Genomic DNA, 24,994 nt, shown 5'->3' on the forward strand with positions numbered 1-24,994 from the left:
CCTGTTGACTATTCAGTATAGTGATTTCTGTGGCACCTGTATACAATAAGCTGGTGCAGCAGGTCAGATATTAAAGGGAATCTGTCAGCCCAAAAATGTTGTCCAAGCTGCAGGCAGCCAGTAGGTGGCGATCCCTTAAACTAACGTGCCTGAGTGTGACTGGTGGCCACAGTACACAAATATCATAGCCACACTGAGATGTAAGCCATTAGTGCAGTAACCCGCTAGTGTGAGATGGATTAGTGGTGTTATAACTGTAAGTGTGACTAGTTGTTACATTGGTCATACATATGTACATCTTGTTAACCGATGAAAAAACTCCAGCCTGGCAGATGACATTTGGCAGTTTTCTATCGGCCATCATGAAGGATGATTTGCATATAATTTTTAATATGATGGTCAGCCAAAATGGTCAAATTACTACAGGCCAGTAGTCAGAGTGCCCTGATGACTGGGGGCCTGCAGTCTCATATCTACTGCCACTAACAGGCTTACAGGATGAACCAGCTGGGAGGACGGGGCCCGGACTGCAGGATCTGTCATCCCCAATAATCCCACAGACCACAGAATAACATATCTGCAGCCGCTGACCGAGGAGAATCTGTGACTCCTCTCTGCTGTATTTAGTGGTTACTACTCACCTGGGCGGTTACCTGTAGGAATCTCCTCTTTACACCGCTGATCGCTCCTCACATTTGTCTCTGTGGCATTAATATTGGTCAGATCTTCATCCTGATACGGATATCCTTCATCCTTGATCCTGAATATTTCCTGTGAGGGAAATATTGTAAAAGTCAGCAGACGGTTGGAGAAGTCGTGTGGAAGGTTTTACATGACAAGAAAAGATCATTAATCATCATGATGACAAAAAATGACCCAACAGGAGTAGTTATGTGAGCCACATAGCTGCAGGTATAAAAGCTTGGCATAAATATTAGATGACGGCTTAATGACCCCTCAGGAACCTCTGTCTGCCGTCCTCATTAAACAAGAATAAAGCATATACTCATTGTTAAAAACAATCCTTTCCCTAGAAGGAGTTGTCAGATGGAATGAAACTTTCTCTGTGTGATTGTAATGTTGATTTAAGTAAGTGATTACAATATCAGAGCAAAAGGAGAATTTATTGTAGAAAACTTCACCCTTGAAGGGAGGCTCTAGTACCCCGTTGGACTGCCTCTAGCTTGGATACAAGATGTGATATGGGTGGGCATGGAGGCTCTGATACATACAAGCATGGAGGCATACAGGTTCTGTACAGTATCCTCCGGCATATCGCTCCACATTTGCTGTAACTGAGGGTCTAGATAGTGCAAACTCATAGGCAGTCGAAGTTGGCATTTCAGATGGTCCTATACATGTTCTATTGGCAATAAATCAGGTGACCGGGCAGCCCACAGAAGTGTGGCAGTGTTGTGAAGACATTCCTGTCACATCCTTACTGTGTAAAGCTGAGTATTGTCTATTGGAAAATGCCTCTTGGAAGCTCTGCCATAAGGGGCTGCAGGATGTCCTGAACATGTCGCTGAGCTGTCATTGCCTCTCGTAACACTACTAGGGGTGACCGATTGTCATATGCGATGGCCCCCCCAGACCATCACACCAGCAGTGGGGGTAGTGCGCTGCTCTACAACAAAGGCAGGATTGAAGCACTCACCCCTAGGTCTTTAGGCATGAACACGGCTGTCAGTGACCAAGCAAAACCTGGATTCATTACTAAAAACAACCTTATTGCACTCCGTTGCAGTCCAGTTTTCTCATTTATGACAGCACTGCAAACTAAGGCGATGGTGGTTGTGGGTCAAAGGAGAAATAACTAATGGGTGCCTTGATACCAAATGTTCTTCATCCAAGCACCTGAAAATGGTAACAACAGACACAGGGGCCTGTAACGATGGAGCCACCTGTCTCTAGATGGTGGACAACAAAACAGTAGAAGCTACTTGTGTTTGCTGAATGATCAGAAGATCCTCTCTATCTGTGGTCTGTTGAGGGAATCCTGAGCCGGGCCACCTTGTGTGCATCCTTACACATCCACTGGTCTCAACAGTCTGGTCAGAACGTCCCACGTGGTGGACAATTTGTCGATACGACCATCCAGATTCTGGCATTTCAGTATTGCACCTCCTCTCAAACTGTTAACTGGGCAAAATCTTTTTGATTCCGTCGTACAGGCATCTAGTGACCAACAAGCTCTACACAAGCAGAAAAACAGATCCACTACACACAAGTAGCCTATGAGATCCCTTGTGTAAGCCAAGGGTGAAACCACTTTTAGGACCTCAGGTGGCAAAACTGATCATCTAATCAGCTCACAAGTCTGATCATTTGTATATCTGCCTGAGATGTAACTGCATGCTGAGTTTTGTAGCAAAATCACAACTACTTCTATGACTGGATTAATATTTTTTTTATAAAGAGTCTTCTACAGATCAGAGGGACATCTCCATCTACCTGGTGGTCCTGTGGAAGAAGAGGATGGGGACATCTCTCTGGTGGGCTTCTCTTACTGGATGGAACTGGAGGAAACACAGACAGACACTGAAGTCATTCTTTACATACAGATAATAAAGTCCCTGTGTATTTAGTCCTGTCTATTACCTGGTGATGGGAGCGGCTGGCGGGTCTCCATCATGGCCTCCTTGTACAGATCCTTGTGTCCTTCTAAATACTCCCACTCCTCCATGGAGAAATAGACAGCGACATCCTGACACCTTATAGGAACCTGACAACACAATATACAGTCATTACCAAGAAGCCTCCAGTGCTGTTACTGTATAATGTCTCAGCATTCCCTGCAGCGTCACCTCTCCGATTAGCAGCTCAATCATCTTGGTGAGTTCTAGAATCTTCTGTACACTGGTGTCCTCATGTATCAGTGGGTGAGGTGGGGGCCCCGTGATTGGCCTCAGGGTTCTTTCCCATTCATCACACACAGGGGCCCGACAGCCATCATTAGAGGTCTTCTTCACTACTGTGTAATCCTGTATATGGGGAGACAGTAATAAATATCCAGTGACATCATCTGTTAATACCATAAACAAGAATGATGTAATGTAACATCACCAGAATATCTCACCTCTCCAGTAAGCTGGAAGAGTATCTCTTGGGTGAGATTTAATATTCTCTCTCCTATTTTGTTCCTGTCCTTCTCCATCATTGATCCTATGGTGTAGGCACCTGAAGAGAAATATGAACCAATAGTTAAAGCACAAAAATTTCACATAACAATATTCAATTACTGAAGTACAAAGGAGAAACAGTTGGGTTGATAATAAAGCATACATTTTTCTCCTCTTGAATGGATTGTAACATGGGATTAATGTATTGTCAAGGCAGATCCTTCATGCTTTAGGATGTCAGATCTACCCATGATCACTAGATCTAATCACCATTTCCAAAAAATTGCAAAAACCAAGAGAATAGGATAATGGTTATACTCTCCCAAAAGAGAATGATATAAAATTATATACTTAAAGGGGTTGTCCCGCGGCAGCAAGTGGGTCTATACACTTCTGTATGGCCATATTAATGCACTTTGTAATGTACATTGTGCATTAATTATGAGCCATACAGAAGTTATAAAAAGTTTTATACTTACCTGCTCCGTTGCTGGCGTCCTCGTTCCCATGGTGCCGACTAATTTTCGGCCTCCGATGGCCAAATTAGCCGCGCTTGCGCAGTCCGGGTCTTCTGCTGTCTTCAATGGGGCCGCTCGTGCAGAATGCCGGCTCCGTGTAGCTCCACCCCGTCACGTGCCGATTCCAGCCAATCAGGAGGCTGGAATCGGCAATGGACCGCACAGAAGAGCTGCGGTCCACGGAGGAAGAGGATCCCGGCGGCCATCTTCAGCCGGTAAGTATAGAAGTCACCGGAGCGCGGGGATTCAGGTAAGCGCTGAGCGGTTTTTTTTTTATGTCCCTGCATCGGGGTTGTCTCGCGCCGAACGGGGGGGGGGGTTGAAAAAAAAAAACCCCGTTTCGGCGCGGGACAACCCCTTTAATTGATATATATGTGCTCAAAACAGAAAAAGGCACTTTAAAATTGAGGAATAGGTGGCTGAACTAAAGCCTTACTGAGTCCAAAAATGAACTAAATATATATTGCTAGGCAGGCTGTGAGGGAAATTGTCTGTAGCCAGTAATATATTCACACAGCATCTAGTGTTTGGAGAAATTCTGTAACTGTGGGCAACCAATAATGTGATGCACAGGGTGTCAGTTATTAGAGGCGCTATATAAGCAGCCGTGTTATAATCTCCCAGTAAACTGCTATGCTGATTCTGCATCAATCACAGTTGTGACAGAGGCTAGAGATGTGAGAGAGGTCTCTATTAGACCACAAAAAACTACTGCAATGTCTAGCTACTTATAATCATTTTTTGCATAAACCTAATCTAAAAAACCTGTAACACATGCCTTCCCAACGTGTTTCGCCACATAGGCTTTATCAAGGAGTTCAGGTAGGCTATAGGGAAGGCAGCGCTGCACTGACAGATTTTTTTTTTTTAATATAGAAAGGGTGGGATCATTAGATTTCTAGCCAATGTGAGGCTATGTCTATGCACAACCAATGAGCAGTGGCCTAAATTGTATGTGGGAAAGACCATACAAGAATTTGGAAACCGTATTGCTAAACATTAAAGTACCATTAGAACGAGGGTGGATCCCCTGATAGCACGACATATTAATGAAAAACATGGAGGAAAACTGTATTCCTTGAGATTCATTGGTATTCGTCAAATTAACTAAATGAACGTAAAGGAAACCTGAACATCAAACTCCTTAGAGACGAGACAAGATGGATTTTTTTTATCTACAAAGTAAAAGCCCTTCAGGATTAAATGAGGATCCATCATCCTCAGCATTTATCTAATATCGTCCACTAAAATCTTTCTATCAATCATGGTTTGCTAAATTTTTTTGTATTCACTATATTTCTACCCTTTGATGGAATTTGCATTTAGAGAGCTTGTTGCATATTGATGGGACACATATTCATGTACAAAATATACACAAATGTTTCAAGAGAGGAGACAGAATATTGATTTAAAGAATATAAAGTACGATACACAGTGTAGAGGTGCACAACACAGGAGGGCCTGTAGAGGGCTGCAGACAGGACTTCTGCTGCTAGGGTTAACACCAAGGGGTGGAGCAGGAACCAGATAAAAGCCAGTTCCTGCCAAAAGCAAGAGAGAGAGGACCAGTGCAGCAGAGCTGAGGTGCTGCAGGATGGTGGCCTAGCAGAGGCCAGAGTCCGACAGGGGCGACAACCCTGGACTCACACCCAAGTGGGGTGCATATGGACTGTGTATATTGAAGTTGGATGATATTGTTATGTTTTGTGATTGCGGTGATGACAAATAAAGGCTGGCAGGAGCCAGATAAAGAAATCCACATATTCTGAGCTGTTTCTACACATTTGGTGTGCCATTTTCATGTGCAAGAGGTTGGCGATCCGCGGGCAAGTGTACCCCAGCTTGCTTACAACAGTCTATAATCAGACAGGTAGGATCTATATAATATTAACCTCGAGGAAAGACCAGCGACCCCAAGTCTTGACAGTGGCTACATACTAACTACAGTATTTAATTACATTTACTACCCGCCTAGATACTTGAATACTACTCGGGCAGAGTTTTCCTCTTCGCCCTTGTTTCCAACTAGGGCACATGCGCTGCATACCGGCGCTCACAGCAATGATAAGGCCAGCTGCACACGAGCGTGACGGGCTCCGTCGCGGAATATTCCGCGGCGAAGCCCGTCACGGCGCCCCCCAGAGACCCCATACTTACCAGCGGATCTGGCGTCTTCGCTCCCGCATGACGCTTCCCCGCCCACCGCCGCCGAGTCACATGACGCGGCGGCGGTAGGCGGGAAAGTGTTTTCACGCTATCTTCCGCTGTGTTACAGCGGGAGATAGCGTGAACGGACGGCTTCCATTGACTGCAATGGAAGCCGTCAGCGCGTACACCGGCGGCAAATAGAGCATGCCGCGGGTGAGGACGGGAGATTTCATGGTGCGGAATTTCGTGGTGGAATTCCGCACCGTGAGCCCCGAGCTATTAGGTTCAATAGAACCTAATAGCTGCGGGCAACGCAGCGGATTTTCACCACGAATTACGCGGCAGAAATCCGTTCGTGGGAAGGAGGCCTAAAGCTGTATCTGCCTTTTTTCTTGCTAAGTGCCAGTTTATTTTTTTCCTTGTGCATTGAGTCTCTGCAGCATCGGGTGCATGGGCAGAGAAGACCACAGACACCTTGTTTGCCCGCTCATGCTCTGGCGACCGCGCTCTATAAGACACACATTGTTACTACATCCTATAGGGTAGATTACTCCTTCTGAGCCGTCATTCATGATAGAACCGCTGCTCATTGGTCCTGAATAGACATAGCCTCACATTGGCTAGAAATCTAATGATGCCACCCTCTCTCTATAAAAATGCTGCTTCACTATAGCCTACCTGAACTCCCTGATAAAGCCTGTGTGGTGAAACATGTTGGGAGGGCATGTGTTAAGGCCCATTTACATGGAGCGATGATCGTTTAAAGATTGCTCAAACGACAGTTTGAGTGACAGCTTTGAGCAATCATTTTGCATAAACTATTAAGTAGCTATTCAGCGACTTAATAGCTATTTAGTGGGCAAATGAAGCCTTAGCAGAATGCAGTTAATAGCTGGAGGGCTCTTATCTCCATTCAGCTCCTTTGTTCTCCGACCGGAAACAATGCTATCAGCACCACCTGTGGAGAACTCAGCATGTAGTCCTGATAAGACCACAGGACGACTTTTAGGTCGACCAGAATTTAACGATCAGCTAGCAGTGCACGAAAAGTTTAAATGCAACGATTATCGCTCAAAATGATCACTTTTTAGCGATTTTTGAGTGATCATCGCTCCGTGTTTTTAGATTAGGTTTAGGGATGACTCCACTATGCAAAAATGATTAGGTAGCTAGGTGTTGAGGCTGTCCTTTGTGGTCTGACAGCGACCTCTCTCACATCTTCAGCCTCTCTCACAACTGTGAATGATGCATAATCAGCATAGCAGTTTACTGGGAGATTATAATATGGCTGCTTCTATAGCACCTCTATTAACTGACACCCTGTGCATCCCATAATTAGTTGTCAACAGTTACGAAATTTCCCCAAACACTGCATGCTGTGTGAATATATTAGTTGCTAAAGACAATTGCCCTCACAGCCTGCCTAGCAATATATATTTAGTTCATTTTTGGACTCAGTAAGGCTTTAGTTCAGCCACCTGTTCCTAAATTTTAAAGTCTCATTTTCTGTTTTGAGCACATATTTTAATAAAGTATATAATGTTATATCATTCTCTTTTGGGAGGGTATTTTGCCTTTGGCAAGTTTTTAGAAATGATGCTGACTTAGGCAGGTAGACTCTAGGGCAGTGGTGGCAGCACGCAGAGCCCTCCCTGCTGGCACACACCGCCGCAGGCTGTTTACCACAATAGTGATTTCCGGCTGCAGTGGTGTAGCTTCCTGGCTGGTAATCATGGAGCGGAGCTGCTGGCAGTGCTCATTCCGGTGCACATTCTGACATCAGTATGTGAAGCTTGGGTCCTCCTCCCCTGAGTCCTCTCCTCCTTACTTCAGCAGGAGAGACAGGGAAGGAAATGTTTTGGGCTTACACACTGATGTCAGTGTGCAACCAGGATCAGCACTGAGAAGGGGAGGAGCAGCGCTGATCGCAAGGAGGAGGTAAGTATATGGGGGGATATTACTACTGGGGCTGCTGAAGGGGTTAATATTAATTACTTGGACTACTGAAAGGGGTGGTTATTACTGGGGCTACTGAACAGGTTAATATTACTACTGAGAGGGTTGTTAATTACTACTGGGGCTACTGTGGGAGTTAATATTGATACTGAGGGGGTTACTATTACTACTGCGGGCCACTGTGAGGATCACTATTGTTACTAAGGCCTCTATGGGGGGGGGGGTCACTATTACTACTGAAGCCACTGTGGGGGTAACTATTACTATTAAGGGCAACTGTGCGGGTCACTATTATTACTAATGCCACTGTGGGGGGGGTGGGTCACTGTTACTACTGAGGCCTCTGTGTGTGTGTGTGGGTCACTGTTACTACTGAGGCCACCGTGGGGGGGTTACTGTTACTGCTGAGGCCACTGGGGGGGGGGGGGTGTCACTGTTACAACTGAGGCCACTGGGGGGGTGTCACTGTTACTACTGAGGCCACTGGGGGGGGTGACACTGTTACTACTGAGGCCACTGGGGGGGGTGACACTGTTACTACTGAGGCCACTGGGGGGTGTCACTGTTACTACTGAGGCCACTGGGGGGGTGTCACTGTTACTACTGAGGCCACTGCGGAGGGGTCACTGTTACTACTGAGGCCACTGCGGAGGGGTCACTGTTACTACTGAGGCCACTGCGGAGGGGTCACTGTTACTACTGAGGCCACTGCGGAGGGGTCACTGTTACTACTGAGGTCACTGCGGAGGGGTCACTGTTACTACTGAGGTCACTGCGGAGGGGTCACTGTTACTACTGAGGTCACTGCGGAGGGGTCACTGTTACTACTGAGGCCACTGCGGAGGGGTCACTGTTACTACTGAGGCCACTGCGGAGGGGTCACTGTTACTACTGAGGCCACTGCGGAGGGGTCACTGTTACTACTGAGGCCACTGCGGAGGGGTCACTGTTACTACTGAGGCCACTGCGGAGGGGTCACTGTTACTACTGAGGCCACTGCGGAGGGGTCACTGTTACTACTGAGGTCACTGCGGAGGGGTCACTGTTACTACTGAGGTCACTGCAGAGGGGTCACTGTTACTACTGAGGCCACTGCGGAGGGGTCACTGTTACTACTGAGGCCACTGCGGAGGGGTCACTGTTACTACTGAGGCCACTGCGGAGGGGTCACTGTTACTACTGAGGCCACTGCGGAGGGGTCACTGTTACTACTGAGGCCACTGCGGAGGGGTCACTGTTACTACTGAGGCCACTGCGGAGGGGTCACTGTTACTACTGAGGCCACTGCGGAGGGGTCACTGTTACTACTGAGGCCACTGCGGAGGGGTCACTGTTACTACTGAGGCCACTGCGGAGGGGTCACTGTTACTACTGAGGCCACTGCGGAGGGGTCACTGTTACTACTGAGGCCACTGCGGAGGGGTCACTGTTACTACTGAGGCCACTGCGGAGGGGTCACTGTTACTACTGAGGCCACTGCGGAGGGGTCACTGTTACTACTGAGGCCACTGCGGAGGGGTCACTGTTACTACTGAGGCCACTGCGGAGGGGTCACTGTTACTACTGAGGCCACTGCGGAGGGGTCACTGTTACTACTGAGGTCACTGCGGAGGGGTCACTGTTACTACTGAGGCCACTGCGGAGGGGTCACTGTTACTACTGAGGCCACTGCGGAGGGGTCACTGTTACTACTGAGACCATAGAGGAGGGGTCACTGTTACTACTGAAGCCACTGTGGAGGGGTCACTGTTACTACTTGGACTGATATAGGAGATACTATTCCTACTGAGGCCACTTTGGGGGAACACTATTCCTACTGAGGCCACTTTGGGGAACACTATTCCTACTGAAGCCACTTTGGGGGAACACTATTCCTACTGAGGCCACTTTGGGGGACACTATTACTACTGAGGCCACTGTGGGGGACAGCATTACTACTGAGGCCACTGTGGGGGACAGCATTACTACTGAGGCCACTGTGGGGGACAGTATTACTACTGAGGCCACTGTGAGGGGCACTTTTATAACTGGGGCTACTGTGAGGGATACTATTACTACTGGGGCTACTGTGAGGGACACTATTACTACTGGGGCTACTGTGAGGGACACTATTACCACTGGGGCCATGTGGCAGCGTACCTCAAGGTGACTCAGGGTATGTTTACACATGGTGGAAATTCTGCAGAATGTCCACAGCAGAAATTTCCGTGGCGATTTCCGCATAAAAAAAAAAATCAACATCCACACAATTGCTATGGAATTTGACAAGAAATCAGTTGCATATCCACAGATGATGCGGCGCTCCCCCTCACCTCCTCCAAAGGCTTCCAGCTGTCAGCGCTCCCCGGCTTCCGGTTCCCAGCGGCCTGGTCAAGTGCAGCACTGCTGGTCAAGTAAGGTCACTACAGGCTGCCGAGGAGACTAGGAGCGCTGACAGCGGGAAGCCTACGGAGGAAGTGAGGGGAAGCGCCACATAGTATGAACTTAGTTGCAGATATGCAACTGATTACAAGTTAAAATCCGTACCAATGGTACTCCAATGATCCAGCTAGAAAAAGAAAAAAAACAAAAAAAAAAAACACATTGCATTCCTCCCTGTCTATTTTGAAAAGACCTGTCGTTTTGATAATGACAAAGGTAAAAAGTCATATGTCGTGATAAGCCCCGCCCCCTGACATGTTGGCACTTTGCTATAAATAAGTGGGTTTTGGGTGGCAGTTTGGGCACTTGGTCTCTAAAAGATTCATCATCACTGCCCTAGGGCTTCTCCCTTTCTAAACATCCAATCACTGGCCGTAACAGTGATTCAGTATGTGTAACACGTGACCACTGCAGACAATTAATATAATACATGACATACACACTGGTATTACTGCTGCCACCAGCACATACAATGTTTTAGCTGAAATTAGGTTTTGTCAAGCATTAGCAGCATGTGATGTCATCTCATATATAGTGTCATCAGTTGTCCAATCACAAGCTAAAATACAAATATGTCATTACATATAATACACAAGATCCATGAAATATATGTATTAGAACAGTAATCTGTATTCCCACCAGCCCCCCAGCTTGCCCCCTTCTGGCAGGATTTGTTCTGGAGCCTTCACCGGCGGCAGTAGTGTCGCAATCACCACTCCTGAGCAGATCATACAAACAGGCCATCCCTGGGAAGGTTTTGCAGATGTTCTGGCCCAACCTCAACTCAGCTCTTTATCACTGCCGGTACCACCACCACCCCCCTCCTCTGATAATGTCATCACCTGGTTTCTGTCCAAAACCACATCATCATCAAAGTCCTTACTATCTCCACCACTTCTCTCTGTCTCTTCTGATGTCTCATGGGCTCCTTTCTCCCCTCTTCATATCCACCTCCATAACTACACCTACCACCATTTTTACCATTACATCCATTACCATACATATGAATCTCAAGAACCGCATCCACCTCCTCCGCAGCTCACTCCTAAAGCTAATATATTGTTGTTGAGTGCTTTTTTCATTTCTGTTATTTCTTTGCATGTCGGAGCCTTTCTCCAGGGGTTCCTATAGGGACAATCAGGGCCCAGAAAGAAGACCGCAGGGCCACCTTTATAGAGGCGATGTCCCCGCTTTAGGCAGGGACCCATCACCCTCCCTGTTTGGTTAGGGCCAGGCTTCCTTCCCTCTCCCTGTAGTGGTGCTACTGTCCTGCATAGCGTGGTTCGCGGTTATAATCTACCGTATGTACCTTCCCTGTCCTCGTGTGGACTGTTGTACTCTGGTGTCGGACGGGCCTGACTTCTGGGTTGTGGTGCGCACCTTTCGTCAGTGCAATAGTAGATTAGCTACAGTCGTGGTTTTCATCACCCTGCGTCCATGCTGAGCTTGGTGTTTATTTGCTGCACGGATGTGGCACCTTCCTTATCTTTAGCACCCAGGGTGCTGTCTGTTAGGAGAAAAGGTGGCCCCAACTAGGAGAGGACAGTGAAAACAGAGGTGATGGAAGGGGAAGGCTAATGCCTCCATCAGTGCACCAAATAACTATAGTGGAGCAACAATCCACTGAATCCTGGCTTAAAGTAACATTAGATTCTTCCTACAGAGTTGACCGAGAGCCAACCAGTCCACAATGGCCGAATGCTTCACAATAACACACCCACTGGAGTAGTTGGACAACCCCGGCTTGCTGATGCTGCTACTGCTATAAGACACATGGCTCCTGATACTAGCACTGGGGCACATGTAGAGGATGTGGCACAGGTATTTTTTCTCTAATGAGTCCTTTCTCTACCTTTCTTTTACCAAACATTTATATTTCTTACATTGATAACAGACCCACGCGGCTCTGTGCAGGGCTTTAACCGAAAACAAAACCCTCGCTCACTTTACATTGCGATGAACAAGAGTCTGAGCATACACAGACGTAGACTGTTGTTGAACCACAAGAACAATACCTGCAATACCAGTCCAGCAATGACTGCAGTGACTGGCTGACCCGGCTGGCAAACACAGTTCTGTATCGCAGACTGACCAGAGTTGCTTCCTCTCCCTACACTTTGTAGCTTGTTTTCCGGCTGCTCAGTACTCTGTTCTCCCGCTCACTGCTCTGCGCTCTGGTCTCCCGCCCACTGCTCTGCGCTCTGGTCTCCCGCCCACTGCTCTGCGCTCTGGTCTCCCGCCCACTGCTCTGCGCTCTGGTCTCCCGCCCACTGCTCTGCGCTCTGGTCTCCCGCCCACTGCTCTGCGCTCTGGTCTCCCGCCCACTGCTCTGCGCTCTGGTCTCCCGCCCACTGCTCTGCGCTCTGGTCTCCCGCCCACTGCTCTGCGCTCCGGTCTCCCGCCCACTGCTCTGCGCTCCGGTCTCCCGCCCACTGCTCTGCGCTCCGGTCTCCCGCCCACTGCTCCGCGCTCCGGTCTCCCGCCCACTGCTCCGCGCTCCGGTCACCCGCCCACTGCTCCGCGCTCCGGTCTCCCGCCCACTGCTCCGCGCTCCCGCCCACTGCTCCGCGCTCCCGCCCACTGCTCCGCGCTCCCGCCCACTGCTCCGCGCTCCCGCCCACTGCTCCGCGCTCCGGTCACCCGCCCACTGCTCCGCGCTCCGGTCACCCGCCCACTGCTCCGCGCTCCCGCCCACTGCTCCGCGCTCCCGCCCACTGCTCCGCGCTCCCGCCCACTGCTCCGCGCTCCGGTCACCCGCCCACTGCTCCGCGCTCCGGTCACCCGCCCACTGCTCCGCGCTCCGGTCACCCGCCCACTGCTCCGCGCTCCGGTCTCCCGCCCACTGCTCCGCGCTCCGGTCTCCCGCCCACTGCTCCGCGCTCCGGTCTCCCGCCCACTGCTCCGCGCTCCCGCCCACTGCTCCGCGCTCCGGTCACCCGCCCACTGCTCCGCGCTCCGGTCACCCGCCCACTGCTCCGCGCTCCGGTCACCCGCCCACTGCTCCGCGCTCCGGTCACCCGCCCACTGCTCCGCGCTCCGTTCACCAGCCCACTGCTCCGCGCTCCGTTCACCCGCTCACTGCTCTGTACTCCGTTCACCCGCTCACTGCTCTGTACTCTGTTCACCCGCTCACTGCTCTGTACTCTGTTCTCCCACTCACTGCTCAGTTCTGCTACCCTCCTGTCTATGTGTGTGTACTGTAACAGTCCTGATGTCCACATGGTCCCTCACAGAGATCTTCTTACACCTTTATCACTGACTAACATGGCTGCTGAAGTTATGGCTCTGACTTCCCCCCTATACTGTCTCCTGATTGGCTGGGAGAGCTGCTTGCAGGGCATTATGGGTACCCTGAGATAATGTGATCCTTCCTCCGTTTTTCGGCCATACGTCATTTTAGTGGGTTTGGCCAGGATGAACTGTTTGAGGTTATGGTTTGCACCAAGCCAAACTTATAGCAAAGGGCTCAACCTGTCAAAAAGGCGGATGTGGACCCAACCTGCAATGTACCGGTATGGCTATAGGCTAACTAAGATGGAAATACCTCAATGACCCCAGTTTTCATGTCTAACCCCTCCCAACTCAAAGGCCATGCAAACATGGAAGCAGATGTGTTGGACTTGGTATTTTCTTTTGATTCTGGAGAAATAATTGTTTCCAGTCTACACCCCACAGATGAACCACAATCTTAAGGTGCTTTTACATTAGACGACCTGTCGGGGGCAGAAGCCTGACTAGTCAATCCTAGTGATGTTCGCTCCTGTGTTTTTACACGACAATGATCATCACTAGTGGATGGAGGCAGAGAGGGCTGGGAATCACTCGTCTCTACTCACAGTAAACAGGCAGTTGTTCATAGATTAATAACTGCCTGTTCGCACGGGCCGATTGTGTTTTTATGCACTGTAGTAGAGTGAGAGGTGAAGTGTGGGATGGACGGTACATATCGCAGAGACTACTAGCATCTGTGATGTAGACCCAGTCCGTCCCTCACTCCAGTACGCAGTTCCACCTGGCCCAGACAGGTGAGGTGCATAAATGGGTTCAGGTTGCAGTGTGGAAGGGAGGTCCTGTGTGAGCAGCAGAGGCTGAGAGAGAGAGAGCCCTGAGCTGGAGACACTGCACCCCGCTGCTGGGAAGGTTTGCTGTGGCTATACCTAATTGAAACCAAAGGACTTTTGTGTTTATTATTGCTGGACTGCTGATTTAAAAAGGACTTTCCTTGTATCTTCTGTTATCTGGAGACTACCAGTACTTTATGTTATGTTCTGCAAGAGTGAATAAAAGCCAAGACGTTCAGCATTTGGTCGTGGCCTGGTGTGTTCCCCCCTGCACTGCTACAGCACTCATAAACTGAAGGACAAATGATAAAAAAAATTCATCACCGTTGGTCGTTCAGTTGGGGCGTGCGTTTACACTGTAGTATGGAACACTGGAATCTGGGCAATTTATCGGCTCATCTAAAAGCACCCTTAGGCCTCATGTCCACTAGGAAATTCGGACCCCCGCGGATTCTCCATGTAGAATCCTGCAGAGGGTCCTTCCTTTTTCGCGGACATAAGGCCTGAAAATTCATTTTTCTTACCTGTCCGGACGCAGCGGATCTTCCCTCCGTCATGGCCGGATCTTATTTCTTCGGCACACGGGAAGCGTGCCGCACATGCGCCGTGCACTCTTTTTTTTTTTTAAACTCCTGCACTGGAGAGCAGAAATTCAGCTGCAGGTGTGCCGCGGATACGGACGGCTTCTATAGGCTTCTATGGAAGGCTGCGGGAGACCCGCAGAAAATTGAGCAAGCTGCGGATGTTTTTCTGCACGTGCGATCGGCGTGACAGGGAAAATTGACATCCGCAGGGATCTACTTACCTCCGGGTATCAAATACATCCTTATGGGCGCGGATCACGCGTGCGGGACACCCGCGGGGATTTCCTAATTTTATTTGTCCAGTGGACATGAGACCTTCGTTATTAATCCCCCTTTGCTCTAATACAGTTATCTTCTGCTCTCCGGGGAAGGCACAGAGTTGGGGTAGTGTCACGGAACGTATGCAAATGCAAATGGTGCACTTGTCAACAAAGGCGACAATTGGATGAAAGTCACATTCAAAAGTAGAAACCAATGATATTACCAAACCCGGGAGAGAATGTGCGACTGCAGTAATATCATAGTTCCATAACAGGCAGGATAAGTGACAACAAGACTATCAGCTTCCAAACACCAGATATTAATATAAAGTCTACAGATACTGAAAATAACCGACATGAACAGCCGTTTGGGTGGTTTTTGCTCTAGTTATGGGTTTTCTAGCTGCAGCAGAGCCGACCATTGCCAGTGTCAGATATCTACTGCCACTAACAGGCTTACAGGATGAACCAGCTGGGAGGACGGGGCCCGGACTGCAGGATCTGTCATCCCCAATAATCCCACAGACCACAGAATAACATCTGCAGCCGCTGACTGAGGAGAATCTGTGACTCCTCTCTGCTGTATGTAGTGGTTACTACTCACCTGGGAGGTTACCTGTAGGAATCTCCTCTTTACACCGCTGATCGCCCCTCACATTTGTCTCTGTAGTATTAATATCGGTCAGATCTTCATCCTTGATCCTGAATATTTCCTGTGAGGGAAACATTGTAAAAGTCAGCAGATGGTTGGAGAAGTCGTGTGGAAGGTTTTACATGACCAGAAAAGATCATTAATCATCATAATGACCAAAGATGAGCCGACAGGAGTAGTTATCTGAGCCACATAGCTGTAGGTCTAGAAGCTGGATATATACATTAGATGGTGGCTCAATGACCCCACAGGAACCTCATACACATGTATATCCGGCATGACTAGACACGCTGCACACTGTCTCAGTGGAAGAGATCAGCGTCTACCAGACACATCCACTGTTTGTCTCGAGGGACATAAAGGAGCAAATAGATATAAATCCAACCTGTTGGCTCCTTATTCCCACCAGCAGTCTCCACCTTCAGAAAACTGGGAGAAGATCCAGACAACATGTAATGTCTCTGGTCAGCGGTAATCCTGCCATCTCCACCGGCCTCATCACACAAGTAGAAGACATCTAATAAGACTGAAGACAAGAGCTTCACAGCCTTCTACAGATCAGAGGGACATCTCCATCTACCTGATGGTCCTGTGGAAGAAGAGGACGGGGACATCTCTCTGGTGGGCTTCTCTTACTGGATGGAACTGGAGGAAACACAGACAGACACTGAAGTCATTCTTAACATACAGATAATAAAGTCCCCGTGTATTTAGTCCTGTCTATTACCTGGTGATGGGAGTGGCTGGCGGGTCTCCATCATGGCCTCCTTGTACAGATCCTTGTGTCCTTCTAAATACTCCCACTCCTCCATGGAGAAATAGACAGCGACATCCTGACACCTTATAGGAACCTGACAACACAATATACAGTCATTACCCAGAAGCCTCCAGTGCTGTTACTGTATAATGTCCCAGCATTCCCTGCAGTGTCACCTCTCCAGTCAGCAGCTCAATCATCTTGTTGGTGAGTTCTAGAATCTTCTGTACATTGATGTCCTCATGTATCAGGGGGTAAGGTGGGGACCCCGTGATTGGGCTCAGGGGTCTCTCCCATCCATCACACACAGGGGCCCAACAGCCATCACTGGAGGTCTTCTTCACTACTGTGTAATCCTGTATGTGGGGAGACAGTAATAAATATCACTACAGTCCATCACCTCTCCAGTGACATCATCTGTTATTACCATAGATAAGAATGATGTAATGTGACGTCATCAGAATCTCTCACCTCTCCTGTGAGCTGGAAAATTATCTCTAGGCAGAGATTTGATACACTCTTCACCATCTTGTTCCTGTCCTTCCAGATCCTTGATGGGGCAATTCAGAGAGTTCTGTTTATAGAAGATATTAAGAGATGTTCATATATTGAAGAGACCTTAACTAAAAGAAGATGAGCCAATATGAGAATGACAGAAATGTAAAAAAAAAATCAATATCTCAAGATAAGGGAAAGCTGTGAGATGGCAACCACCCTGCCCTATAATACTATGTACGGCTCCACCCTGCCCCATAATAGTATGTACCGCTCCATCCTGCCCCATAATAGTATGTACCGCTCCACCCTGCCCCATAATAGTATGTACCGCTCCACCCTGCCCCATAATAGTATATACCGCTCCACCCTGCCCCATAATAGTATGTACCGCTCCACCCTGCCCCATAATAGTATGTACCGCTCCACCCCCCTGCCCCATAATAGTATGTACCGCTCCACCCCCCTGCCCCATAATAGTATGTACCGCTCCACCCCCCTGCCCCATAATAGTATGTACCGCTCCACCCCCCTGCCCCATAATAGTATGTACCGCTCCACCCCCCTGCCCCATAATAGTATGTACCGCTCCACCCCCCTGCCCCATAATAGTATGTACCGCTCCACCCCCCCGCCCCATAATAGTATGTACCGCTCCACCCCCCCGCCCCATAATAGTATGTACCGCTCCACCCCCCCGCCCCATAATAGTATGTACCGCTCCACCCCCCCGCCCCATAATAGCATGTACCGCTCCACCCCCCTGCCCCATAATAGCATGTACCGCTCCACCCCCTGCTCCATAATAGTATGTACCGCTCCACCCCCTGCTCCATAATAGCATGTACCGCTCCACCCCCTGCTCCATAATAGTATGTACCGCTCCACCCCCTGCTCCATAATAGTATGTACCGCTCCACCCTTCCCTATAATAGTATGTACCAGTCCATCCTGCACCATAATTGTATGCACCGCTCCCCCCTGCCCCATAGTAGTATGTACCACTGCACCCTGCCCCATAGTAGTATGTACCGCTACCCCCTGCCCCATAATAGTATGTACCGCTCCACCCTGCCCCATAATAGTATGTACCCCTCCACCCTGCCCCATAATAGTATGTACCCCTCCACCCTGCCCCATAATAGTATGTACCCCTCCACCCTGCCCCATAATAGTATGTACCCCTCCACCCTGCCCCATAATAGTATGTACCGCTCCACCCTGCATCATAATAGTATGTACCCCTCCACCCTGCACCATAATAGTATGTACCACTCCTCTCTGCCCCATAATAGAATGTACAGCTCCACCCTGCATGATAATAGTATGTACCACTCTACCCTGCCCCATAATAGTATGTACCGCTCTACCCTGCCCCATAATAGTATGTACCCCTCTACCCTGCCCCATAATAGTATGTACCGCTCCAGCCTGCCCCATAATAGTATGTACCGCTCCAGCCTGCCCCATAATAGTATGTACCGCTCCACCCTGCCCCATAATAGTATGTACCCCTCCACCCTGCCCCATAATAGTATGTACCGCTCCAGCCTGCCCCATAATAGTATGTACCGCTCCACCCTGCCCCATAATAGTATGTACCCCTCCACCCTGCCCCATAATAGTATGTACCCCTCCACCCTGCTCCATAACAGTATGTACCCCTCCACCCTGCACCATAATAGTATGTACCGCTCCACCCTGCCCCATAATAGTATGTACCACTCCGCCCTGCCCCATAATAGTATGTACCCCTCCACCCTGCCCCATAATATGTACCGCTCCAGCCTGCCCCATAATATTATGTACCCCTCCACCCTGCACCATAATAGTATGTACCCCTCCACCCTGCACCATAATAGTATGTACCCCCCCACCCTGCACCATAATAGTATGTACTGCTCCACCCTGCACCATAATAGTATGTACCCCTCCACCCTGCCCCATAATAGTATGTACCGCTCCACCCTGCCCCATAATAGTATGTGCCGCTCCACCCTGCACCATAATAGTATGTACCGCCGCACCCTGCCCCATAATAGTATGTACCACTCCACCCTGCCCCATAATAGTATGTAGCGCTCCACCCTGCCCCATAATAGTATGTACCGCCCCACCCTGCCCCATAATAGTATGTACCGCCCCACCCTGCTCCATAACAGTATGTACCCCTCCACCCTGCACCATAATAGTATGTACCGCTCCACCCTGCCCCATAATAGTATGTACCACTCCGCCCTGCCCCATAATAGTATGTACCCCTCCACCCTGCCCCATAATATGTACCGCTCCAGCCTGCCCCATAATATTATGTACCCCTCCACCCTGCACCATAATAGTATGTACCCCTCCACCCTGCACCATAATAGTATGTACCCCCCCACCCTGCACCATAATAGTATGTACTGCTCCACCCTGCACCATAATAGTATGTACCCCTCCACCCTGCCCCATAATAGTATGTACCGCTCCACCCTGCCCCATAATATGTACCGCTCCAGCCTGCCCCATAATATTATGTACCCCTCCACCCTGCACCATAATAGTATGTACCCCTCCACCCTGCCCCATAATAGTATGTACCCCTCCACCCTGCCCCATAATAGTATGTACCCCTCCACCCTGCCCCATAATAGTATGTACCCCTCCACCCTGCCCCATAATAGTATGTACCGCTCCACCCTGCATCATAATAGTATGTACCCCTCCACCCTGCACCATAATAGTATGTACCACTCCTCTCTGCCCCATAATAGAATGTACAGCTCCACCCTGCATGATAATAGTATGTACCACTCTACCCTGCCCCATAATAGTATGTACCGCTCTACCCTGCCCCATAATAGTATGTACCCCTCTACCCTGCCCCATAATAGTATGTACCGCTCCAGCCTGCCCCATAATAGTATGTACCGCTCCAGCCTGCCCCATAATAGTATGTACCGCTCCACCCTGCCCCATAATAGTATGTACCCCTCCACCCTGCCCCATAATAGTATGTACCGCTCCAGCCTGCCCCATAATAGTATGTACCGCTCCACCCTGCCCCATAATAGTATGTACCCCTCCACCCTGCCCCATAATAGTATGTACCCCTCCACCCTGCTCCATAACAGTATGTACCCCTCCACCCTGCACCATAATAGTATGTACCGCTCCACCCTGCCCCATAATAGTATGTACCACTCCGCCCTGCCCCATAATAGTATGTACCCCTCCACCCTGCCCCATAATATGTACCGCTCCAGCCTGCCCCATAATATTATGTACCCCTCCACCCTGCACCATAATAGTATGTACCCCTCCACCCTGCACCATAATAGTATGTACCCCCCCACCCTGCACCATAATAGTATGTACTGCTCCACCCTGCACCATAATAGTATGTACCCCTCCACCCTGCCCCATAATAGTATGTACCGCTCCACCCTGCCCCATAATAGTATGTGCCGCTCCACCCTGCACCATAATAGTATGTACCGCCGCACCCTGCCCCATAATAGTATGTACCACTCCACCCTGCCCCATAATAGTATGTAGCGCTCCACCCTGCCCCATAATAGTATGTACCGCCCCACCCTGCCCCATAATAGTATGTACCGCCCCACCCTGCTCCATAACAGTATGTACCCCTCCACCCTGCACCATAATAGTATGTACCGCTCCACCCTGCCCCATAATAGTATGTACCACTCCGCCCTGCCCCATAATAGTATGTACCCCTCCACCCTGCCCCATAATATGTACCGCTCCAGCCTGCCCCATAATATTATGTACCCCTCCACCCTGCACCATAATAGTATGTACCCCTCCACCCTGCACCATAATAGTATGTACCCCCCCACCCTGCACCATAATAGTATGTACTGCTCCACCCTGCACCATAATAGTATGTACCCCTCCACCCTGCCCCATAATAGTATGTACCGCTCCACCCTGCCCCATAATAGTATGTGCCGCTCCACCCTGCACCATAATAGTATGTACCGCTCCACCCTGCACCATAATAGTATGTACCGCCGCACCCTGCCCCATAATAGTATGTACCACTCCACCCTGCCCCATAATAGTATGTAGCGCTCCACCCTGCCCCATAATAGTATGTACCGCCCCACCCTGCCCCATAATAGTATGTACCGCCCCACCCTGCCCCATAATAGTATGTACCGCCCCACCCTGCCCCATAATAGTATGTACCGCCCCACCCTGCCCCATAATAGTATGTACCACCGCACCCTGCCCCATAATAGTATGTACCACTCCACCCTGCCCCATAATAGTATGTCCCGTTCCCCCCTGCGCTGTAATAGTTGGTCCCGGGAAGCTATATAGCTCCTGTAAGCCGCCATGTTGCTCCGTGTAGTAATGGTCGCTCCCAGGATCTATTCCCGCACCGACCCTTCTGGCTGGAAGCTGTATTGTACAGATGACCCCCCATACTAATGGCCGAGATCAGCAAGAACTCAGATCCCAGTCATTTAACACTTTGGATGCTGAGCTATATGGACCGTGGCAGATAAAAGAGGGAGAGGCTCTATCTGTCACCCCATTGGCCGGCCTGCAATCATGTGATGCCTATGGGAGCTTATCTCACACAGGGAGTGAAGGGTTAATAATAACTTACATGAGGGGCACACAGACCTCCACCTGCAGAGCCCACAGCAGCTTCAAGGACCTGTGATGATGTCACCGTCATGTGATCAGTCACCTGTGTGGGAGGAGTCAGGGATCACATGACCAGGGGGTGATCAGCGTACACAGGACTCTGCTGAGCCGCTAATAGAGATGTGACCCGTCATGAGAGGCAAACCCTCTGCTGCCTGCTGTATACAACTTACCGGACTACGCATTACATACACAGCTCGACTACACCATACACATTACATACCCAGCTCTGCTACACCGTACACATTACATACCCAGCTCTGCTACACCGTACACATTACATACCCAGCTCTGCTACACCGTACACATTACATACACAGCTCTGCTACACCGTACACATTATACACTCAGCTCTGCTACACCGTACACATTATACACACAGCTCTGCTACACCGTACACATTACATACACAGCTCTGCTACACCGTACACATTACATACCCAGCTCTGCTACACCGTACACATTACATACACAGCTCTGCTACACCGTACACATTACATACACAGCTCTGCTACACCGTACACATTATACACTCAGCTCTGCTACACCGTACACATTATACACACAGCTCTGCTACACCGTACACATTACATACACAGCTCTGCTACACCTAGCCCTCTACCATACCAAACAAATCTACTTGTGATGGATCTCAGGGCTTAAGAGCTGGGTTCTTACTTCAAAAAGAAAATCGACAACATGGGGCAGGAAATAACTTCCCAATCCCAGACTAGCCCTGACCCTAGTCTTGTCAGTACTGCATCTAGCTCCTGCTCACTCTCTGTACTCAGACCAATGACAGAGGAAGAAGTCTCCAGGTTGCTTTCCTCTGCTCACCACACCACCTGCACTATGACCCTCTTCCATCACACCTCCTCCAGTCCCTTTTCTTGGCTTATAAGAACACTCTCTTCTTGACCCCCTACAGTCCGTCTTCAACCCTCTACACTTGACAGAAACCGTCCGTACAAAAGTGTCAAACGACTCCTGACGGCCAAATCAAGGGGCGACTGCTCCCTACTGATCCTCTTTGACCTCTCCGCAGCATTTGACACTGTTGACCACAAACTCCTCCTCAGCATGCTTCGCTCCATTGGACTAAAGGACACTCGTCTCTCCTGGTTCTCCTTCTACCTATCCATCCGCTCATTCAGCGTCTCCTTTGCTGGCTCTACCTCCTCCCCTCTTCACCTTGCTGTTGGGGTCCCCCAGGGCTCAGTCCTTGGCCCCCTTCCCTTTTCTCCATCTACACAGCCCCTATTGGACAAACCATCAGGAGTTTCGGCATCCAGTACCACCTCTACGCTGATGACACCCAGATATACACGATATTAGTGTATCTTGACTAGAGATGAGTGAGCACACTCGTCCGAGCTTGATGCTCGTTCGAGCATTAGGGTACTCAAGATGCTCGTTACTCGAGACGAGCACCACGTGGCATGTTTAGCGCCATTTTCTAGTCTATAGACATGCAGGCAAGACATTACCACTTCCTTCTGTGACGTGCCAGCCCTATCCCACACCCCTGCAGTGAGTGGCTGGGCCGATCAAGTGACCGCTGAGTACTTAAAGCCGGCCCGCCCGTGGCTCGCCTCAGACACATGCTGGCAGAGATTACGGAAAGTGCTGCTGCTCATTCAGGGATAGTGTAAGTGTAGGATCCTGTCTTCAAGAAACCCAATGGTCCTTCTTAGGGCTACATCTGACCGTGTGCATTACTGTTGTGGCTGGCTGGGAGCAGCAGTGCACAATTTTTTTTTTTTCATCTCGGGCTGTGCAGGCCATTTCAGCTATAGCGTTCTCAGTCTGCAGTGTATTATACAGAGGATAGGGAAAGTGCTGCAGAGAAAGGGAAAGTGTTAGTGTAGGATTCTGTCTTCAAGAACCCCAACGGTCCTTCTTAGGTCTACATCTGACCGTGTGCATTTTACTGGGTGGCTGCTGGGAGTTGTAGTGCTTCCATTTTAGTATTACGCAGCTAGGCCTGTTTGCAGCCTTCCATAATATTTTTTTCTGGCTGGATTGTGCAGTAAAATACCGCTCTAACCGTGAAAGGGCACGCAAATAATTCTATACTTATTTATACTGTTCTCTGGAGTAAATTATATGCAGAGCGTTGGGCCACAGCCACTTCTAGAGGGAAAGTGATATACACTATACAGCATGTATTCTCTGTGCAAAAAACAAAAGCTCCATCGTTGGGCTGCATCTGACCGTGTGCATTTTACTGGGTAGCTGCTGGGAGTTGTAGTGCTTCCATTATAGTATTACGCAGCTAGGCCTGTTTGCAGCCTTCCGTAATTTTTTTTTCTTGCTGGAGTTTGCGTTTAAATACTGCTCTCAGCGTGAAAGGGCACGCAAATAATTCCATACTTATTTATACCGTTCTCTGTCTGCAGTGCATTAGACAGCGGTCTCACCGCTTAACAGTACTGTAATATTACCGGGGCCACTGCAAAGTATTTCAGCTCTGCCGCTGTGCAGAGCGTCTCACAATGCCATTTCCGTTGGTGGGGTTACAATCGCCGCAGTTACCAGCACTATCCACTGGCTTTAGAGTCTTCTCCCACTCCCCACGGCCTCTATAATCTACAAGTCTCTGCGAGCAGTAAATTACCCCTAGGTATCAAGCCAAGACAGCGGGTTCCTTTTTTCCTAGTCACAGCATAGATAGCCTCCGCTATCTACAAGTCTCTGTGTGTGGTGAATTAAGGCCCAGTTGTCAGTGCTGTACAGTGGGGTAATTTATTTGGCCCCTGCTCTATTCGTAATCCGCCATGATGAGGGGTAGGGGTAAGGGTCGAGGACGCGGACGTCCAAGTGAGGGTGTGGCAACAGGCTGAGTTCCTGGTCCAGGTGAATCACAGCCGGCTGTTGCGGGATTAGGAGAGAGGCAAGTTTCTGGCGTCTCCAGCTTCATATCACAATTTATGGGTCCACGTGGTAGACCTTTATTACAAGCAGAGCAGCATGAGCAGGTCCTGTCGTAGATGGCAGAAAATGCATCCAGCAATGTATCGGCCACCCAGTCTTTTATGCAGTCCACTACTCCCAGCCAAGGGACTGCAACTCTGAATCCTCTGGCTGCTGCTGCTTCTTCCTCCCAGCCTCCTCACTTCATGAAAATTACATATTCTGAACAGACTCCCAGGAACTGTTCTCGAGTCCCTGCCATGAGTGGGAAAAAATGGTTCCTCTGTCACCTGAGGAGTTTGTCGTGACCGATGCCCAACCTTTGGAAAGTTCCCGGGGTCCGGGTGATGAGGCTGGGGACTTCCGGCAACTGTCTCAAGAGCTTTTTGTGGGTTAGGAGGATGATGATGATGAGACACAGTTGTCTATCAGTGAGGTAGTA

At 49.5% G+C, this 24,994-nt stretch overlaps 1 protein-coding gene across 1 annotated transcript in view; it reads right to left on the reverse strand.

Annotated features, from left to right (window-relative positions):
- The window catches only part of LOC136628740 (zinc finger protein 585A-like), a 406,543-nt gene that overhangs the window by 59,857 nt on the left and 321,692 nt on the right, over positions 1-24,994 (reverse strand). The window contains exons 4-11 of the mRNA XM_066604842.1: positions 16,450-16,573; positions 16,303-16,367; positions 15,675-15,783; positions 3,080-3,180; positions 2,808-2,984; positions 2,602-2,725; positions 2,455-2,519; positions 642-771 (exon numbers count right to left, since the gene is read on the reverse strand). Coding sequence (XP_066460939.1) covers positions 642-771; positions 2,455-2,519; positions 2,602-2,725; positions 2,808-2,984; positions 3,080-3,180; positions 15,675-15,783; positions 16,303-16,367; positions 16,450-16,573 — 895 coding nt within the window. The remainder of the gene's footprint in view (positions 1-641; positions 772-2,454; positions 2,520-2,601; positions 2,726-2,807; positions 2,985-3,079; positions 3,181-15,674; positions 15,784-16,302; positions 16,368-16,449; positions 16,574-24,994) is intronic.

Source organism: Eleutherodactylus coqui, chromosome 5 (assembly GCF_035609145.1).
Source record: "Eleutherodactylus coqui strain aEleCoq1 chromosome 5, aEleCoq1.hap1, whole genome shotgun sequence".
In the NCBI taxonomy this organism is placed as follows: domain Eukaryota; kingdom Metazoa; phylum Chordata; class Amphibia; order Anura; family Eleutherodactylidae; genus Eleutherodactylus; species Eleutherodactylus coqui.